The sequence below is a fragment of the Hyaena hyaena genome, unplaced genomic scaffold, assembly GCF_003009895.1.
Source record: "Hyaena hyaena isolate Hyena2069 unplaced genomic scaffold, ASM300989v1 scaffold_440, whole genome shotgun sequence".
In the NCBI taxonomy this organism is placed as follows: Eukaryota; Metazoa; Chordata; class Mammalia; order Carnivora; family Hyaenidae; genus Hyaena; species Hyaena hyaena.
The window spans coordinates 322,003-343,628 of record NW_024081072.1 but is presented as its reverse complement, the minus strand read 5'-3'; the positions used below and the strand labels follow the sequence as shown (position 1 = coordinate 343,628).

Below are 21,626 nucleotides of genomic sequence, written 5' to 3'. Positions count from 1 at the left end.
CCTGGAATAGAAAAACAGAAAAAGGACATCAGTAGAAAAACTATTAAAAAATCCCCATAAGGTTTATAGTCGTTAATAGTATTCTACCAATCTTAATTTCTTAGGTTTTGGGGGATTTTTTGTTTTGTTTTTGAGTTGAGAGCACAGGGGAGCGGCAGATGAAGAGGGCGAGAGAATCTTAAGCAGACTCCATGCTCAGCAGGGAGCCTGACTCCTAAGTCGCCCTCACAACCATCAGATCATGACTTTAGCCAAAAGCAAGAGTTGGATGCTCAACCAACCTAGCCACTCAAGTGCCCCTTAACTTCTTAGTTTTGATAGCTGCACTACGATTGTGTATTAACATTAGTGGAAGCTGGATGAAGAATATAGAGAAGCTGTCTGTACTATTTACGCAATTCTTCTGTAAGCCTAGAATCACCTCAAAATAGGTTTAAAAAGATTAAATGCCATAAAAAAGGTTTGCAATAATTTCATAAAGCAAAAATAGGTTATTTCTTTCTCTTCCAGAAACCAACCAATGTCATCCTGTATATTTTCATTCTCTCAGTGTAGGTTTAACTACCTAGTTTAGTTTGTACCTACATTAAGATCATATATGTTATCTGAAAGGAACAAAATAGATTGTACCATAAATAACTTATTAGCTATGTTCACTTCCAGTATGCATGCTTATACCTTTAAAAATTTTTAACCTTTGATTTCCCAATTCAAGAATGCCTTTTTTAAAGGAATTTCTCATAAATCCTACCTCTAATATTCATATATGTATATATATAAATATATAAACATATATAAACTTTCAATAGCCTACTAGTGTCCACAGAATAAATTCTAATACAAGATATTTTTATATCTTGACTTTGGTCTACCTTATCATAGCCTCGCTTGTGGCCTTTCCACTTCCCAACACACATCCCACAATCCAGCTTTGCTGAACTTAATTCAGAGCATGTCATGCTTTCTATCTCCATATTTGTTGGTCTTCCCCACCAAATAAATCTCCTGAAAAGTCCCTCTCTCCAACACTACTAGGAGGAATTGGTCACTTTGAGCCTCACTCTATACTTTAAAAATTGTATGATAGAGGCATGAATCACATTGTTTATGCACTCACGTAAACATTTATATACTGTTGTAATGTGCAAAGCACTCTAATAGGTTTTGGAGATGTGAAGATGATTTCCTTCATAACTCTTTCTGACTACTCTGCTGGAATATCTTGGGAAGAACATGTTGGGTTTTTTTTTTTTTTCCTAATCCCTTGTTTACATGTCTCACTGGTCATTTATTTTAGCCTGATAGCATTCCTGACCCACAATAGTTCTGTAATAAATATTTGCTGAATGAAAAGATTCGGAAGTCAACTAAATATTGGGTTAGTGATAAATCTTTCTTTTTTTTTTTCCCCTCTTCTACACAAAACAAACCATTCTCAGGTCATTTCTGTAAAAATCTAAATTAAACAAAAAGCAAGGCCCTTTTCTCACTTTCCTGAATGGTCTGGTGTCTGTGAATAGGTTGGTTAAGGCTGGGTCTGGCAGCCCGATTTAGGGATTAAGGCTGGAACAGTTAAGTTTTATATTTGTTAAGACATCATGGTTTCTGGGTTAGTCCCTATGCTTACACCTGAACATCTCATTATGTTAACAATGAATACAATTAATGCGAGAGAGAGAGAGAGAGAGAGAGAGAGAGAGAGAGAGAGAGAGAGATTAATTAGAGAAGGAGAGAACAAAAAAGAAAAACTCCCAATAGAATAGCACTGATTATCCAAATTTGGCCCTTTCCCTCAACTTTTGGTCTTCCGTCCCTCTCAGGCTTTTACTTATACAGCCTCTGTCAATAAACTTATTCTAAATAATTAGAAATAAACTGGTAAATGTTTCAGTAAAAAGGAATATTCAAATGAGATACTTAGCCTACAGGCTTTCATGTTTCATAATACTGTACACATGGAACAATTAATAACTTCTTTAAACTCCTATTTTACTATCATCACAAAGGATACACTTTAGCTATAGCTAAACTGCTCTACAGCTCTTTACTCAAAACCATATCACTGATAAAAAAAACTTTAAAACTTGAAAGCATTTTAGATTTACAATCATTTTAGAAAATATTTCTTGGAGACACACAATGCTCTCAGTATTTCAATGTTCTCAAATTTCTGTCTCCAAGACATGCTCTTGAACTCCAGATTCCTCTATCCAACTTGACAACTCCATTCAAATGTCTAATAGTCTTTTCAAACTTAACTCCTCCAAATCTGAATTCTTGATCTTCTCTTCAAAACCTACTCTACCCAGTTTTCTGTTGTCTTGGTAAAGATTCAATACTTTTAGCGGCTCATCCCCAAAACCTTGGCCACTGACTCTTCTTTATGTCCTCCAGTCGTATCTAACCTGTCAAAAAATCCTGTTGGTTCAATCTTCAAAACATACATAAAATCAAAGAATCATTCAGCTTCATTGCTACCATCATGCTGTAAGCCACGGTCAGCTCTCATCTGCATCACTGTGGTAGTCTTCAGAGCCTTCCTACTTCTCTTTCTCTTCTTCTTTCCCTACAACCTAGTCTCAAAGCAGCACCCAGAAGTAATCTATTTAAAAAGACAAGTCAGATGATATCCTTCTCCTGCTTCAAAATGCTCCTACAGCTCTTCTTTTCACACAAAAAATAAAAGTTTTCATAATATCTTCAAAGACAAGATGCTACGCTGGCCCCAATCTCTAGGACTATATCTCTTACTACCATCTGCTTCCCTCTATTCTTGTCATATTGACCTCTCCTTCCTATCCCAGGAACATATAAGCATTCTTCCCCTCCAGGTCTATGCAGTGCCTGTTCTCGCTGCCAGGGAGGCTTTTCTTTTAGATATACAGGTAGCTAACTCCTCTTCCTCCTATAATAGACCACTGAAGTAATAGATACTAACCTGTTCAGACTTCTCAGTGTGAAATAGGACTCTGCCTCTTCTGCATCCTTTAAATATGAGATTGGCCAAGTGATTTGCTCTGGCCAATGACATAATAACAAAACACAAACACAGTCCTAAAAAGTATAGGTACACGGACTTAACCTCTCTTACTGCTGGGATCCCTCCTACCACCACTAAGGTATGAGGGCCACACAGAGAGCACCTCAGCTGTATGAGTGAAGTCAGTAGACTAGGTGCATAGCCCCAGCTGAGTCAGTTCTCATCTGAAGAATCACCCAATCACAAAAAATAATAATATAAGGGATACACATAGTTGCTAAAAAATTATGACGTGCTCATTTAAAGCCAGGTTTAAAAACAATTCTCACTGCAGAATCCTATGCCATTTCTTAACATCCCAAACTTTTTAAAAACCTATTTTGAACTTTAGAATTTAGTGTGAACCAATTTCCCAATAGACATTTCCCAATTTAAGGATACTAAAATCAGCATGTATAGTCTGCTATACAGATTAAGAATTCAGACCATTAAAATTAGAGAAATAAGCCCGCATGATTTACCAACCTCTCCCTGCCTTTATTTTTGCTACTGTTTCCCACTATCCTTTCTTCCCAATCTCCAAGACTCTGCTAAAGTTGAGCTGAAAGAAACAATATGTAAGAAAAGTGATGAAACCTTAAAAAAAAGTGACAAATGATGTGCTTTAAATTATCGCAAATATCTAAATATAGGTAAAGACAGAAGCACCTGGGTGGCTCAGTCGGTTGATAACCTGCCTCTGATTTTCGCTCAGGTTATGATTGCAGGATCATGGAATCAAGCCCTGTATCAGACTCGGCATTGAGCGTGGAGCCTGCTTGGGATCCTCTCTCTCTGCCCCTCTCCCCTGCTCACACTCGCGTGCACTCTCTCTCTCTCTCAACAAAACAAACAACAACAAAACCCAACGCCAATGATTTGATAACCTCAAACCTATCATTCTTTCTCATTCCCTTCACAACTAAACTTGCTCAAAGATTTGTCTATATTCCATCTCTTCATTTCCTACTCATTCTTAGACTCATACATAACCCTATTATGCCACTAAATCTGTTCTAACAAAAGTCAATGATCACACAGGTCTAAACCCAGTTAACACTTTCAGAACTGGTTTTGTTGGGCCTGATAAATGTTCTCTCCTGGTTTTTCCCCAATTCTGGACTACTTTCCCTTGGTCATCTCTGCCCCACCTCCACTGAACCCTCGAGGTTCTCAAGATTCCATTGAAAGCCTTCTCTCCACACTCTCCCTGGGCAAATTCATCCATTTCTAGTGTTTCAACTACCAAGTTAGAGTATAAAGGTGAAAAATCACCTCTGTTCAATTACCCCTGACAATCCCCTTATATTTGCTTTTTAAGTACACTTTATCATATCAACAGGCCATGCTGACAATCAATATATCATTTGAATAAATAAAAATGAACCATTTTTCCCTCAAGCACCAGACTGAGTAGGTAATTCATATTTAAAAGCCACATTTGTAGGAAAAGCCACATAATTTTTCTCCTTCCACTCCAACCCACCTACATACTTCTTGGTTTAAAACTCATCAATGTCATCTTTGCATAAGATCATATTCAAAAATCCTTAACATGGCCTACAATGCCTTATATAATCTGATACGTGCCATTGTCACTTCCCACCACTTTTCATACATCACAGCCCTCAGGGCCTCTTTCATCTCCCAAAGGATATATATCCTTTCTTTCCCAGCTTTGGAGCATTTGCAAAATGCTACTCCCTCAAGCCTCACTTGCCTGTTTGTTCCCTTCTTTTTCATAGCCATTGCTTACCCATCCTTTAGGTCTCTATTTAAATGTCATTTTCTTAAAGAAGCCTTTTCAGTATAACCTTTCCACCTACTCTGTCAGAAGTCTGTCTCGCTAGTATGTGTGTAATACTCAAGCACACTTTCCTTGTTCAGTCGATAACTGTCTCCCACACGAAACTGTAAGCTTCTAGAGAATCTTGTCTGCTTTTTTCATGGTTCTATCCTCAGCACCTAATACCTGAGTAACTCCAGTCTCATTACAGAGATTTTTATAATCTTACAATTTGTATATCCAAATGTAAATTCAAATTTGCCTCTATAAAAACTACAGTAAAATATACAGTAAAATTTACTAACTTAACCATTTTTAAGTGTGCGGTTTAGTGGCAATAAGTACATTCATGCTGTTGCACAACTAGTTCCCTAACTCTTTTCATCTTGCAAAACTGAAACTCTCGACCCATTAAACAAATCCCAATTTCCCCTTCCCCCAGTCCCTGGCAATCATCATTTACTTTCTGTATCTATGATTTTGAGTACACTTTGATACCACAAATAGGTGGAATCATGCAGTATCTGTCTGTGACTAGCTTATTTCATAAAGCATGATATCTTGCAGGTTCATCTATGGTGTAGCAAACTGCAGAAGTTCCTTTCTTTGAAAGACTGAAAAATATTCTACTGTATGTACATACCACATTTTGTTTAGCCGTTTATCCACCAAAGAACACTTAGGTCATTTCCACCTTTCAGCTATTTTGAATAATGTTGTTCTGAACATGGATGTAGAGAGTCTCTTTGAGACTCTGCTTTTAATTCTTTGGGTGCATAGCCAGAAATGGGATTGCTGGATCATATAGCAATTCTATTTTTAATTTTTCGAGGAACCACCATAAACCTTTCCATAGTGGTTGTGCCACTTTACATTCCCATGAGCAGTACACTAGAGCTCCAATATTTCCATATTCTCTCCAACACTTGTTATTTCCTATCTCTCTTTTTTTTTATAGTAGCCATTCTAATGAGTATGTGGTTTTCCTTCTGCCAACTTTATGTGTTTTTCTTTTCCTACAAACCTGTGGTAAAAAGCACCCTTAAGATATGCACCATAAACTAACCTAAGACATTCTAGAAGGTACTGAAAACAGAAAAGAGACAGTCTTCGAAAGCAAGATTTTAAGGAACAATAAAATTGTGGTTCAAGTGCAATGGCAAAACAAACAAACAATCCCACGTGAAAACAAAGAAATGGCATTCCTACTCATATCTGAAATTCCCTGATGTCAACTGCCTGCTTGGCAATTTGAATTCCTTAAGCCTATGTTCTGCCTTCCATCAGGATACCTCCCCTTCTGCTTCTGCGCACCTCTGTACCATCCCACAGTGCTAGGACTCTGCCAGAGAGCAATCTCTTTCTGTCACACTCTTCCTTTCTACTTCAGCTCTTACAATTGAGGTGACTACCTGCCTTACTCAGGGGTGACTGAATAGCAAGGTCCCATCCTTCCCAGTTAATAGGGTCATCTGTTTCTCTTGGCATAAGGGAGTATCAGTGATATAAACACATATGTCAGGAAAGTCATAGTAAAACAAATCCCATTACAATCTTGAAAGTTTGAATTATATGTTTAAATCTGGAAACAAAAATCTTCACACAGAGCAATATATCAAGACATCCTAAATCAGAGATGCATCCTGGTTTTGGGATTTTAAGTCCAAAAGAAATTTTAACTAAATTGAAAGATTAAACTACAAATAAAGATTTAAGACTATCTACAAGGATTGTCTGAATGTAGAAGTCATAGCTAAGCACCTTCCCAGAGATCTAAAATAAAGCCAAAAAAAAAAAAAAGTTTTAAATAGAAGTTATTTATTTAATAGTGAATAGTCTGCATTCATATATAAACTTTTAAATTTGCGTGTGTGCACATACACACATACACAAAACTTATGAAATAGTGGTTATTTAACAAAATTCAAGTAATCTATATTGGAATTACTTTTCAGAGAACAAAATGTTTTATATTTACATTTATAAAAATGTCTTATATATTAAATTTATATTTACAGATGTAAAAAGGAAAAGGAAATGCCAACAACTATTATTCCTGAAATAGTCACCATCCCAACAGATAAAAATATTGTGCAATAAAAACCTTCTTAAGTTCAGGCTAAATATCTAACTAAAAATTTCTTTATAAGAAGTTCAATGTCATTTATAGTTTTAAAAACGATTTGATGATGAAACCACTAAAGATTAAAGAACATAAATACATCTCTAACTTTACTGGCTCGTTGTCCCAATACTTAGGAAAGGAACAAATGAACCATGAAGTAATCTGAATGTTACTTTCCTTAAATAACACTGTTTTATTCAGCAATGTACCTTGTAAACCTAGGTAAATATCTGCATTTAAGACTTCACTTAAGTGTAATTCTTCACTTAAGTAATAACTTAAATTACACAGTATATATTGACTGTAGAATATAAGATAAAAATGTTGCAGCCTGCCTGGGTGGTTCAGTTCATTAAGCTCCTGACTGTTGATTTCAGCTCAGGTCATGATCTCACAGTTTGTGAGTTCAAGCCCCACATGAGGCTCTCTACTGACAGCATCGAGCCTGCTTGGGATATTCTCTCTCTCTCTCTCTCTCTCCCTCTCTCCCTCTCTCTCTCCTCATGAATAAAATAAACTTTTAAAAAAGTTGCAAAAAAATTTGCAAAGGTCACCCCCAATCCCATACATTTACTTTGGAAAGGTTAAATAAAATAAAATAATTAAAAGTATATTATCATATATGTCATGCTACACTTTTCAGAAAAACTCAGAGAAAAATTTAACTATTTAAAATCATTAATACTCAGGGCACCTGGGTGGCTCAGTAGGTTAAACGTCCAGCTTCGCCCAACGTCAGCTCAGGTAATGATCCCAGGGCTCCTGAGTTCAAGCCCTGCATGGGGCTCTGTGCTGACAGCTCAGAGCCTGGGGCCTGCTTCGGATTCTGTGCCCCTCTCTGCCCCCGGCCCCCCCGCCCCCACCGCCTTGCGCTCGGGTCTCTCAAAAACATGAGTAAACATTAAAAAAAATTTTTTTAAATCATTAACACTCAATTTGAAAATCTCTTCATTACCAAAATGTAAAGTCTCTAAGATGAAGTATCAGTCAACTTAAGGGGCTAGGCGTCCAGTTGATACTTCATTCTCCTCCTCAGACTGGGTATCGTATTCAGAAAGAATGCACAATTGCTGACCTCAGAATGCTGTTTCAGCCCACTTCTGCTTTACTGTTAACACAAATTTCAAGCTCTAAATGGCCACTCCACCCCTCCTGACACCTCAGGGAATACAAGCCATTTACAACATTAGGCTTGTAAACAGCTCTTCTGCTGGGAAAGTTTTATTTTGTAGAGTTCTAGACAACCATTTCCTGAGTTGGAGAGAGCAAATGAGTCTTTCACAATCATGATTTCATTTTGATGCAAGCTAGCTCACCAGTTTAATTTGGAGCAGACTGCCCTTCTAAATAAGTAACATAGAATAAAATCCAAATTGTTAACATAAATACAATTGAGGCAATTCATCAAAGCATGGAGAACTTCTAACAATAAAATCCAACTCTATAAAAAATGAGAAGGGAAGGTCACTTTCACTTAGACAAAGAAAAGGGGGGAGTATGGGGAGTTTTCACATAATTCTCAAGAACAGAACTCTCAAAAACTACTATATTATATAACATAGGATGAAAAAAATCAGTACAATAGAAAAAAAGACTATTTTGTAACATGCCATGATGTTTTTAAAAACACACTCATTGACAGGAAAGTTCTGGAGCAAAGAATCTAAAAAGCATTCTTTAATTTCTTTGCAACTGCTTTAAACAACTGTATTTTAAACTCCCCTTATCTGAAAATTTTCAGAAAACTAATTTTACCTTTCAATTTAATTACCATAACCCACAAATACAAACGTGGAAGAACCATAATCAGTTCTAAAATACTGAATTTAAAATGAATGAAGTTTTATTACAATTCTTGCTGATACCAGGTCTAAGTTATACTGTCCACAGGGTGGCAGTCTCACAGCCTTAAATTTGTCTCTGGATTTAACGTATAATTTTAGTATTCAAAAAGACACACACACATACAGGTGGGCAATAACTGCTTACTGTCTGACCAACCCTAGGAGAAAAAAATCTATGCTTTGTAACTTCTCTATTTCTTTTAGGAATGCTTCCTTCCTGACATCTTCAACTTTTTCTTCATTGTGCCCTTTTAAAATCTGATCCTTTGCATTCTGCTGCCACCACCCTACTTAAGGAAAGACTAGAGGCAAGGAGAGTTATTAGATTATACTGTGCTATAGGGGACATCCCACCGTAGTCAAGGCCTGACCCAAAGGTGAGTGACAGAAAGAAGAGGAATAGCAAGATACAATCCTTCCATCCTCTAGTTCATCCTGCACACTACCACCAAATTAGTTTCATCAAAAACGTAAGAAGAAAACTGTTTCTCTCAGTTTAATTCCTTACTCCAAATTCAAAGACCTGCACAATCAGAACCTTCCAAAATCTCCTATCTAAATGCTCTGCAAGAGTTAAGGGGATCTGTAAAATAAACTTCACTTTGAACAGAACTTCCAACTTCCTGGTTTTCATTCATTCATTCATTCTTTCATTCATTCATTCAAATACTTTTTGAACGTTTGCAGAGTGCCAAGCACCATTCCAGGTGCCGATGATACAGAAGAGAATAAGTCAAAGTCACTGCTTCAAAGTTATTCTCTTTACTGGGGAGTTCTGAATTGAGAGTTGTTAGGGATAAGGGGATAAGCCCCCAAGCACTTCCAGTTCTCCACAAGTATGGGTATTGGAAGCACACTAGCAGTTGGGGGAAGGGGGGATGGTAAAGATACCAGAGATCTACCAGCACTGACATTGTCTGCTACAAGCTCTAATCTATTTTTGCAGCCTTATTTCCTATTCCTATCCTACATGTACCCTCAGTTCAGCCAAAATGTGCTAGCAACTGTTAATGTGCCTCTGCCCTTGCTTGCTTCCTTGGTAACACTTTGCCTTCTACCATGTCTCCACAAGCAAAGGCCTAAGCAGACTGCAAAGCCCATCTCAAATGTTGCCTCCTAGAGGAGGCATTTCCCCATTCACTTCACAGGAATCCAGATGTGATATTTTAGAGACCTTCAAACCCATGGCTTTTATGGGCATTTATCTAAGCATTTATCATACTATACATTGCACCATAATTATCTGTATACTTTAACCCTCCATCAGTTATTTATTGAATACTTGCTACATTCCTGGACTATCTAAGAGCTAGAATTGCAGTGTTAAATTATTCCATTAACATTTTAAAAATACTAACCAAATGATAAATGTAAAATGTAATATTACATGTTTTTTGTTGCTTCAATCTTTTAACAATTTTGTTGATATAATCTACATACCATCACAAAGTTCACCGGTTCAAAGAGTAGAACTTAATGGGTTTTAGTTTAGTTACTGAGCTGTGCAACCATTATCATTATTAGATTATTAAATGATTTTAGGAGATTTTTAACTACTCTATAAAGAAACCTTATACCTACATTAGCAGTTACTCCTCATGTGCTTTTAACTACTGCCTCCTCCCACCCCAATCCTAGGCAACCATAAAGTATACATTTTCTCCTCTAGATTTACCTATTCTGGACAGTCTGTATAAATGGAATCATAGAAAATGTGGTCTTTTGAGCCTAGCTTTTTTCACTTAGCATAATGCTATTAAGATTGATCCATACTGTATTATATACCAGTTCATTCAAATTTATTGCCAAATAATATTTGATTGTATGGATACATATCATTTTATATATTCAGTTGATAAACATTTGGGTTATTTCTACTTTCTGCTTATGAATAATATTGCTATAAACATGTGTGTACAAGTTCTTGTGTGGACATGTGTTAATTTATCTTGAATATATTCCTAGGAATGGAATTGCTGGCTTGTACTGTAACTCTACATTTAACATTTTGAGGGTCCTGCCATCCTGTTTTCCAGAGTGACTGTACCATTTTACAGGTCTACCAGCACTATTGAGGGTTCCAACTTATTTTTTGCTTGAACTTTAAAGAATAAGAATGATCTCACTATATGATATCCTTACCCTCATGGAACTTATATTCTACTGGAAAAAAAAATAAACAGAAACAAATAAACATGTTAATTTCATATAACTAGGAAAAAGGAAAAACCAAAAGAGAGTAATATAATCAAAGAAATGGTGGTCAGAAAGACCTCAGTGAAAAGGTAATGTTGACCTGAAAGATGAATGGCTGGAGGAGGGATATTCCAGGAAATAGAAACAGCTAGATATAAAAGTGAGAAGAGAAGAAGTTTAGCATATTCGAGGAACAAAAAGGAAACCAGTGTAGCTGATGTATAATGAAGAGGCAGAGAAAGCAGGAGATGAAGTTGGGGAGGTAAGCAGAGGCCAGATGATATTGGGCCTCAGAGACCACAGTAAAGTCTTTGAATTTTAAAATTCCATCACCGTTTTTCAATCCCTTCTATTTCTTTAAAGATAAGTGTTCAACTGTGAAAACATTTACTAAACTGTCACATATCTTCTGACCGCATCTAACAGTACCAAAGATTAAAGAAACTATTTGGGTAAATAAATGCAATTCAATTAGTATCACTTCATTCTGTGGCTCAGGAGAGAACACCTAAAATATGACAACCAATGGCCTTTTAGTAACAAGACACAAGCATATGACTTACTGACAGTAACTTGTAGCTCAATATTGACCTTAGAATATCAAAATCATTTTCAATAAAGCAAGCTAGTAAGAATATAATTGCAGATAATTTTCATGCTTTAAACTTAGATTTCATTTTCTCAAAATGAATTCTGACTGCTTTTCTCATTCTATTAATTAAAAATTAATATTCAACTGGTAAACATAAAACCTATGGGTACGTGTTTATGTTGCTCAAATGTTTTAAAAACAGTTTTCACAAGTTACTTCTAAATTTGTTTTTTTTCCGAAGGAAAAGGGTTTTTAAAACTCTGGTGATATAAACATCACTCCTGTGATAAAAGAATCTGTTGCCTTGTCAAAATTTATTAAGGTGAAATTCTCTTCCACATGTCTCTCCCTCCAAGTACTGTGTCCAGACTATTTGCCAACTTCATACTTGTTGATCCCAAACCTCCCACCCCAACTCCCCTCAGTTTTAGAAGACACATTCTCCACCAGGAGAAATCCAACCAGTTCTCCAAAGTCCAGGGCAAACACTCTCCCTTCCAGTCCTCTTTCCTGAAAAGGACTAATGTCTCACCTCTGTGTTCCTATAGCGCTCATTTCTGCAACTCAGATACCCTGTTTGGCCTGGTACACAAAAATATAGGAATCTGAGAAATATTGTCACCAAACTCCTGCCCTCAGCATACCTTCAAGTATGCATAAAGCTATTTGCAATTCCTGGGTGCTCAATTGAAAATCATATCCATTTTAGCACAGTTCAGTACAATATGATACGAAGTCATCACAAAATGCAAAGTCAAGAGTTAAGCTCTCACTGGACATCAGGAAGGGGGCTTCCTTCCACCCAAATTCAGACCGAATTCTTCAGTAGTTTCTTAATAATGACATGACCCCATTCTTCATTTTAAATGAAACTTTTCCAAAATAAATACATAAATGAACCTTTCCCACTGCCATTACCTATTCAGGAATGCTCAACAATCACTGCAAGTCTATCTAAAGTTTCGGAGTGGTATGTATTATCAAACATTTACGGCTGTAAACCCAGAGTACAGAGAAGGTGAAAGATCTACAAAAGGTCAATCACAAGCTAATGACAGGAGCCAAAACACAATTACATTCAGTACTGTATGGGCAACTTATTAACACAAACGTCAACATCAGTAACTTTCAAAAGCATGTGTTGGTGCCTGATGTATTTTGAATTAAGAAAGACCTAAAATACTTTCAGTTCTGTAGGTTTATTTACAATATAAAAGTGATTAATCCTTAAACATGCAGATCACGTTGACTATTTCAAAACCCATTGTGCAGTCAAAATACAAAAGTTTAGGAAAGTCCACACTAACCACCCAATCATCTGCTGTTAGTAATGGCACTGACCAGAAACCCATCCACAAGAGCCACTTTTTCCATCTCTATTTGTTCCCTGAAGCCCAATGGACCAAACATTATAGCTCACCCCATTTTCTAATTTCAGCTTGCATTTAAGATAACGCTTTTGTTTCATTTACAGCTCACATGCTGCTGACACAGCTGCCCCTTCTTTGTAATAAACACAGGGCTTCTATATTTAAAAATACAGTGAAAACTTTGTTGTAACATCCCCTCCCCAGTCTTCAGCCAATTTTCTCTCTTCCAAGCCCCACCTCCACCCCGAGATTTTCTATCAGCGGCGTTCAAAACGCTAGACTCTCTCGAAACTTCAATTTCTTCTTGAAACACTTCTCATCATAGTGGTATTTTTTCTTCTCCGCAGCATGTGCGCGCGCGCTTTAAAGCGGGGTTAGTTGGCGGTGGGGGGGGAGGGGGGGGAGAAACGCATTCCCTTCCCCAGAGGCCTTCCCGGGCAGAGACAGGCACTCGAGCCTGTGGCTCTGGACTCCGCGGTACTTTTCTGAGCTGCGACCAGCACCCCCGAGGTCAAGCTGGGACGAGCTGGCCGCTGCGGGAGAGCCGGTGGACACGCGGCCGGCGGGGCGGTGACGGGCAGCTGCGCGGACTGGAAAGCGCGCCCGCGGGCACCGAAGCTCGCCAGACCGCCACGCCGCCGCGTGCCCCGCGACGGGCGGCTTTGTGCCAGGGGCCGGTGCGGGTTCCTGTGAACAAGAGCCGGCGGAAAGAGAACGAGGACTCCGAACGGGGCCCGGGCTCCCGGCGCTGTGGGCAGGGGACCGAACACGCCCCCGCGTCGCTTGGGACGGTCCAAAACTGCGGCCGCAGAGGGTGTGGGCCCCAGGGGGGCGCTGGGAGGAGATAAGGCGAGGCCGGAGTTAATCATCACCTCCCCGGCGTCTGGGAAAGGACGACTCGGGGCGGAGGAGCGGGAGGGCAGCCCCTGGAAAAGTGAAACTCCTTCCCGGCGGCTCGGCCCAGCCAGCCAGAGGACGGAGGAGACCCTGAGCGCACTCGCTCCTCCAGCCTGTCCGGCGAAGCACGGGTCACGGAGTCGCTAACAACTACACTAAAGCTCGGTTTTCACAAACACATCATGAGAAGGAAACGAAGAGAGCCAAAACTTTTGAAAATAAAATAAGTGAGTTACCTCTTTTAGTTCTCTCCCCCCCCCCCCATTTTTAAAAAGTACGACGTTCCCATACCGGGAGTCGAACCCGGGCCGCCTGGGTGAAAACCAGGAATCCTAACCGCTAGACCATATGGGAAGTGCTAGCAGAGACGCTGCCGTGACTCACCTGACAAGCGCAGACGCTACCGCTGCCTCAGCTCCACTTCCCCGCGCCGCGGCTCCCCCCGCCGCCTCTTGCGCCTCGGGAGCCGCCGCCGCCGCCGCCGCCGCCCACGAGCTCTCAGAGCGAAGAAACTAGCACTGCCCGTGCGCGCGGGCGTCGCGGGGGCGGGGCGGGGCCACTCCGCCGCCTCCGGAAAGTTCTGAGGCAAAGCCCAGCAACTCGCGGCCCCGAAACCAGTTGTTTCACCTTTCTTTTTTTTTTTTTTTTTTAACTCCGCCAACGGCCCCCAGCCTACGGGTCCGGGTTGCTCCGCTGGTCAAAGTGCGTGCGGACTAGTTGGCAAAGTTGAGGGCGGCGACGTCTCGGGGAACAGCTGTTTGCGTTCGGGGCGGAGGCGGCGCGCGAGCTCCTTGGCCACGAGCCAGCGAGCCTAGAAGAAGGGTGGAGGTTCTGGATCCCAGGGGAAGAGAGGGAGAGAGTGAAGGCGGGTTGATGAGGGGACTTGAGGCGTGAGGTTCCCGTCCTCCGGCTCAGGTCCCGTCGCGCTTTCACCCCTTCTCGGTGACCTCAACCCCTTTATACCGACCCCACCTCTCAGGAGCCTGGAGTACCGCCCCTGTAGGGGGAGGGGAATAGGAGGAGATTTCGAACGCGGATTGAGTCGCCTGGGCACCCGTAGTTGGGAACCGTGGAACCCTGGTCCCGGGGAAAGGGGGAGGTGTCCGGGCTTGGAGGCTCGGGTGGGCCTCGCGGCGGGCCGGGCCTCATCTCGTCCCGCGTGGGGAACTCGAGCTCGAGCCGGCCCCGGGGGCGACTCGCGGAGCGGCTGGTGCAGTCATGTGAGTCGGGTCTCAGGCTCTAAACAACGAAGTGTTGTTTCTCTGGGCGGCCCTTTCTCCGCGGGTCTCGCCCTCCGCCAACCCCTTCCCCCCCCACCTCCTCCTTTCGGCTGGAGGCGTGACGGAGGTGTTCTTAACTCGCTCGGGACCGGCACCAGACCGGCAGAGCCGGTTCTCGGGGCGGGTAGAAGTGCTGCCCCGCGGGGCGCCCTGGGGGCCTGCGGCCCGGGCTTCGGGAGGGAGGCTGGCGGCCTGGTGAGGTGGACTGCCTCCCGCGAAGCGACCTGGTGCTCGCTTGCACTGTTGGGGGGTCGCAAGCACCCTCTCCATCCCGTGGCGCTTGAACGTGGGGTGTTGTGAAACTTCAGGGTTGGACTTCGGCCACGGCAGCCTCCTCCTCCTTGGCCAGCGTGAGGACTTTGTTGTTGGTTTTTTGTTTTTTGTTTTTTTTTGGTTTATTTTTTTACGTCTTGCCGGCTGAGAGGTCTCTTGGCTTTTCCAACTCCAGCCCTGAGGCTCAAGAACAAATTGTATTAACTGATAGTCTCGGAGGAACCAGTCTCCCACCAGAGGAGTCTCGTTCTTTGCTCTTTTAATGGAAATAACGATTTAAAGCAAACTTTGAGTTTGTTCAGGCCTCCCATTATAGCCACGTCCCCAAATGCCAGAAAGACATAAAGAAGATAAATCTTTTCCAAGATGTGTCTTATTTCTAAATACTGATGACAGTGGCCGATGGAAAAAAAAAAAGTTTTTAAAAATAATTTTACGTAAAGGAATTTTAAACCCGGTGCGGACTTTTTCTTTTTTACTGGCAACAATTTTGGCTAACTGCTGCAGTGAGATAAAAAAACAAGGTAGTGTGTGTAACAAGACAGGATTCAGTGGCAGGGGCTTATATATCAAACTCTAAAAAGATACAAAGCATGCAGAAGTTTACCTTTTTGTATTACAAATAATCTTAGACTTGTTTTTCCCTTTTTCAGGGCAGATTACTGGAAGTCGCAACCAAAGAAATTCTGTGATTACTGCAAGTGTTGGATAGCCGACAATAGGCCTGTATGATAATTACACTATAAGAATCCAATATTTTTTTCATGTCTTCCTTTTTGGCTAAACTCATTGTTTACAAAGCACCTTCATATACATTGCTCTTGATTTTTCAAAAACATTGAAGGATTTCTGTTGTCTTTTCATTTCTTGTAAGAGAGCTGTGAGCCTCCTCCTCTTTCGTCAGCTTAAATTTGATTATGTATTAAGCCAAATAATTTCTTTTTGGTCCTTCAGGGACATTCAGGAAATGGACACTGAGTGGGTAATCTCATCCATGTTTATCTACGTTATGATGTTGTTTGTAATACTATCACGTACAAAGAAACATAAAAGGGCAAAGCCCTTAATATGTAAAAAGGAACATTATTGTAGTTCATGTTGTATCTTTTCTAAGATAATTAAATATATTTGCAGAGCTTTATAGCTATAAATGGTTAAATTTTTTTTTTTAATTTTTTTTAATGTTTTATTTATTTCTAGGGGAGAGAGAGAGAGAGAGAGAGACAGCTTGAGCAGGGGAGAGTCAGAGAGAGAGGGAGTCACAGACTCTGAAACAGGCTCCAGGCTCCGAGCTGGCAGTCAGCACAGAGCCCAACGCGGGGCTCGAACCCACAAGCCGCGAGATCATGACCCAAGTGAAAGTCGGACGCCCAACCGACTAAGCCACCCAGGCGCCCCTATAAATGGTTAAATTTTAAAGAATGTCATTACCTCTGTCATGGAATATGGAAATAGCTCTGTTAAGCACTTTACTACTGTATTTCTTAATCTAGATTAAGCTTTTAAGGTATAAAAGCATCACTGATTTTTACCCCCTTCAAATGCATGTCATAGCAATATGTACATAAATATCAGCGTATCTTTTAAATGTATATTCATATCTTTTTTACCTGATAAGAGTTGCATGCACAAAAAAATAGTAGCCCCATCTTTAGCAGTGTTGTGTTTCTTTGGTAGATAGTTATTATTGTCTATGAGGGATTTGGGAATATTTTTCCTCAGTGTTTTGTTTTGGTATTAGGTCTTTTGAGTAGTTGTTAAAGTTTTCCACTATCTTGCTTAATTTAGGCCTTCCTCACACATAAATGCCACAAATTTTGAAATCTATGCAAGTCACTGGTAGTATCTCTTCTCTTCAGCTACCCAGGCAGTTCAGTGGATTTTAGGAGTCATAAAGGGTAAATAATCCATTCTAGGATGTCTTTCTTATCCTTGGATTGTTAATATACATTGATTTAACCTTTAATGAGAAACAAAATTAATTTCTTTTGAATGGGCCTTTAATATTCTTTGTGTGGTATAATTTAGGAAAACCGATATATGAAAAATAGAAGATGAACATTTGTTATACAGTGGTACTGTTTAAGAGGAATTCACTGTAGTGAATTGTAGAAAATTTACCCAAAATTTCTTATTTTATATAACCAGATATTTGTAATTTAGGGAGCATTCCTGCCTGTTTTAAATAGGTAATAACATTCACTCATTTCACTGTTCCATTCAGTTACCATCTTTGTAGGTTACCACTTTTTTCATTTTCTTGTCCAATTTTTCCATTGTTGATGTATATAGAGGCTTTTATTCCAATGTACATAAAATGTAGGATACCATATATACTATCCTTCATAGTTTAGTGTGGTTTTTGTTTGTTTGGTTTTGGTTTTTTAATTGAACAGTAGATCCTGGAGCTTTCTCCATACAGGGAGCTTTGTTCTTTATTCCAGCAGCCAAATTTGGTAGATAGTGCCAAATTGCCCTCCACAGGAGTTTTACATTTTATACCATTACCACAGTCTATAAAAGTATTTACAATTTAGGAGGAATTCTTTACTGTCTACTTTTCTCCCAATTTGGAGGAATAAGGTTCTAAGGATTATTGTTTATTCTCTATATCCCTTGCCTAATGTGGCAAATAGAGCAATACAAATTCTAGAGACTTACTGATTTTGACATTTTATGTTGAGAGGTGTTTCTTGAAGTTTTTTTTCCACTCCTCTTTTGGCTTCCTGTTTTGAGCCCTCGTTACAATCATACTCACTAGATTAGTCATCAAGGGTATTTTGTATTTTTCTTCATTGATACAGTCATAGTTTATTTTAAGCACCAAAGAAAACTTGGTCAGAGAGTATAATAATAAATAACATGGATCAGTTCCCTAGCATCATTTGATAAAAAGTTCTAATTTGCTTTAAAATTATTTTTCTTTTTTGTCATTTTTTATTTCAATCTTGTTCCATTCCCATGTTTACTGTTACTTCACTATGAATATGATGATGTTTACATAGCTTTCCTTTGCATTTTCTCTTTTATTTATTTTCAAGAGTGTTGAATTTCACGAAAGAGGAAAGAATCATAAGGAAAATGTGGCAAAGAGGATCAGTGAGGTAATTTAGTTTCTTTCTTTGCTAATTTTTTACGTAAATATCAGTCCTTCTTCTGGCTTTCACTTTTCTATGTGTCCTCCATAGATTAAACAGAAAAGCCTGGATAAGGCAAAGGAAGAAGAAAAGGCATCAAAGGAGTTTGCCGCAATGGAGGCAGCTGCCCTGAAAGCATACCAAGAGGATTTGAAAAGACTTGGCTTAGAGACAGGTAAAGAAGGAGCCAGCATGTTTTAAAACTAACATCAGAGGTCATGCTAAGTGAGCTTTTATTGTTTCCATAAAGAGGTTATACGCTCAGGGTATACTGTTAGTGCTTTTCCTATGCACCATAGCTGTATTAAGACTGTGGGACTTTACTCCTGCACTTTGTTTTACTTTAAAGCTTCATTTTTTAACACCTCCATTCACAACCATCCTACTTTGGTAGTTAGCTAGTTCCTAGTTCTGTTTTAGATCAGTGTTCATTTCAGAAACAATTGAGTGTTTTTGGCATTTGGCTAAAAGGCACTATTCATTAAAAAATAGGCCTTGCATTATAACCCCTGTTCACTTTATCCATATGGTCAAAACTATAAATTATGTTTGTTTATATAGTTATAGTGAATTAGCCTTTTGTACACAAATTTACTGATTTTACCACTAAAAGGTAATTTTTTTAATTGGATAAATTTGACATGTGACGTCACATGGTATGCAGATGTTTTGATGCCTTTATGTATAATGTGACTACACTTTAGCAGTATTTATCACATTATCTAATGACAGTATTTGTTGTCTATATTCATTATACCGTGGATTAAATCTCTGTGGCTTATGTACCTATTACTCATTGCCAGTTTGTACCCTTAAACAATATCAGCCTTAACCCAACCAACTCCCATAACAACAGTTTTACTTTCTGTTTTTTATGAGTTTGACTTTTTAAAATTCTGCATACAGGTGATACCATACAATATGCTTGTCTTTTCTTTGTCTGACTTACCTCATTTATTAGCATATTATGCTCAGGGTCCATCCATGTTGTTGCAGATGACAGGATATCTTCCTTTCTTGTGCCTGCATGGTATTCCATTGTGTATATATACTACATCTTTTTTATCTATTCATCTGTTGATGGGCATTTAGATTATTTCCATGGTTCTTGTGAGTAATGCTACAGTAAGTGTGGGAATGCATATATCTTTTTCAAATCCTGTTCATGTTTCCTTTGGATATATACCCAGAAGTGGAACTGGTGGGTCATAACATAGATCTTTTTTTTTTTTTTTTTTTTTTTTTTTTTTTTTTTTTTTTTTTTTTTTTTTTTTTTTTTTTTTTTTTTTTTTTTTTTTGAGGAACCTGGGTGGCTCAGTTAGTTGAGCATTCAGCTCTTGGTTTAGACTCCGGTCATGATCTCACAGTTTGTGGGTTCAGGTCCCACATCCGGCTCCATGCTGGCTTAACAGAGCCTGCTTAGGATTCTCTCCTCTCCCTCTCTCTGCCGCTCCCCAACTCATGCTGCCTCTCTCAAAATAAACAAAAAACTTTTAAAAAAACATGTTAAAAATATTATCGTAGAGGTTGTTAATTAAAAGGAAGGGATTAGGACTGTATTTCCATAAGGATAAAGCTGTATGTTTAAAGGAGGAAAAGGATGAAGGTGCTCCTGCAGAATTAAAGAAAAGTAGTTGAAAATTCATCTTACCAATTACATGGATCGGATTGGGAAGTTTTGTTATGCTGCCCTATGAGCAAATAAATCTTAGCATTTTGCATTTAAATATATTTAAATAGGATTTTTTTCTATTTAATGTTTTTCATAGCTTTGTTTTCCTAAGTAGGGTATACATGCCTCTAAAATTACAATAATGCAGTACAAAGAAAAAAGACTTTTAAAAACCAACTGCTTTTAAGATTTTCCCAGACATTTCTAGAATATTCTTTCTTAAGTTATACTCCACATTTTATGTTATAATCTTTTTGGAGATTGTCTCATTTTTTCATTCAATGATATGTCAACTATTTCCTTTTTTTTAAGTAATTAAGAATATACTTCGTTTTTAGTGGCTACAAAGTGGTTAGAAGCACAGGCTTTAGAATCCACCAGAATTGCCATTTTCCACCAGAATTGCTATTTGCTAACTATACGACTTTTGATTTTCATAAAAACTAAGTCATGTAAATGGTATAAACTGCTTATTTTTCTTAATGTTTTATTTCTGAGAGAGACAGAAAGAGACAGCGTGAGCAGGGGAGGGTCAGAGAGAGAGGGAGACACAGAATCTGAAACAGGCTCCAGGCTCTGAACTACCAGTCAGCACAGTCGGATGCTCAACCGACTGAACCACCCAGGTGCCCCTAAACTGCTTGTTATAGACCACTTGTAACAAGTGTTTAATAAAGTGTATAAAATGCCATAAAAGTGGCATTTCTCTTCCTGACTAACATTTAGGTTGCTTAGAGGTTTCAGTGTTAGAAAGAATGCTTCATTGAGCACCTCTATGCAGGCATGTTTTCACTTTTATTTCTGTAGGTTTAATCTCTAGAAGTGAGACTGCAGAATCAAAGTATGAATATATTTTATATATTGATAACTAATACCAAGCCGACTCCAGAAACATTGGACTAATTTACACTTTTGTAGAAATAAAATTAATTTATTAAGTTGTTTGGTAATAACTGGCTAATGTTTTACCAAAAAGTAGAGCCATAAAAACTACTACTCTTATCCTACCCATGTAACTACCTAATGGATTAGATTGAGTAACTATAATTGGTTATCCTTTTCAGTACTTACTGATCTAATGCAAAAGAAAATTATATTTATTTATGTTTCTTTTAATATTGGTGAATGTATGTATTGTCTGGATTATCTTTGTACTTATTATCCGTCTTCTGTTAAGAGTTTGGATTTGTTTATAAAGGATCTGTGTCATAAACATTAACCTGTATCATATCCGTTGTAAATATTGTTTGTCTTTTTTTTATCTTAATTCCATTATAATTAGCATAGTATATTCTTTGTCTTGTTCGTTTTATTTATATTTGCTATACAGAATATTTGGATTTGTACCTAGTTAAGTTTAACATTAATTTACTTCATTTTTTTATATTTTTCTTTGATGTGAAAGATTAATGTCAAGACATGTGAGGGACCATGG

General features: G+C 38.8%; 2 protein-coding genes and 1 non-coding gene across 3 annotated transcripts in view; 1 reads left to right on the top strand and 2 right to left on the bottom strand.

The window, feature by feature from the left end:
* ELF1 (E74 like ETS transcription factor 1) overlaps positions 1-14,770 on the bottom strand; it is a 110,010-nt gene extending 95,240 nt beyond the window's left edge. Inside the window, exon 1 of the mRNA XM_039253155.1 lies at positions 14,214-14,770. The gene's annotated coding sequence lies outside the window, so the exon portion shown is untranslated. The remainder of the gene's footprint in view (positions 1-14,213) is intronic.
* On the bottom strand, positions 14,112-14,183 carry TRNAE-UUC. Its single transcript has one exon. It is a non-coding gene; the product is annotated as a tRNA-Glu (tRNA).
* Positions 14,771-14,863: 93 nt separating the features above from the next.
* Positions 14,864-21,626, top strand: part of WBP4 (WW domain binding protein 4) — a 77,031-nt gene continuing 70,268 nt past the window's right edge. Inside the window, exons 1-4 of the mRNA XM_039253157.1 lie at positions 14,864-15,049; positions 16,036-16,108; positions 18,424-18,486; positions 18,571-18,694. Coding sequence (XP_039109088.1) covers positions 15,048-15,049; positions 16,036-16,108; positions 18,424-18,486; positions 18,571-18,694 — 262 coding nt within the window. The 5' untranslated portion in view covers positions 14,864-15,047. The remainder of the gene's footprint in view (positions 15,050-16,035; positions 16,109-18,423; positions 18,487-18,570; positions 18,695-21,626) is intronic.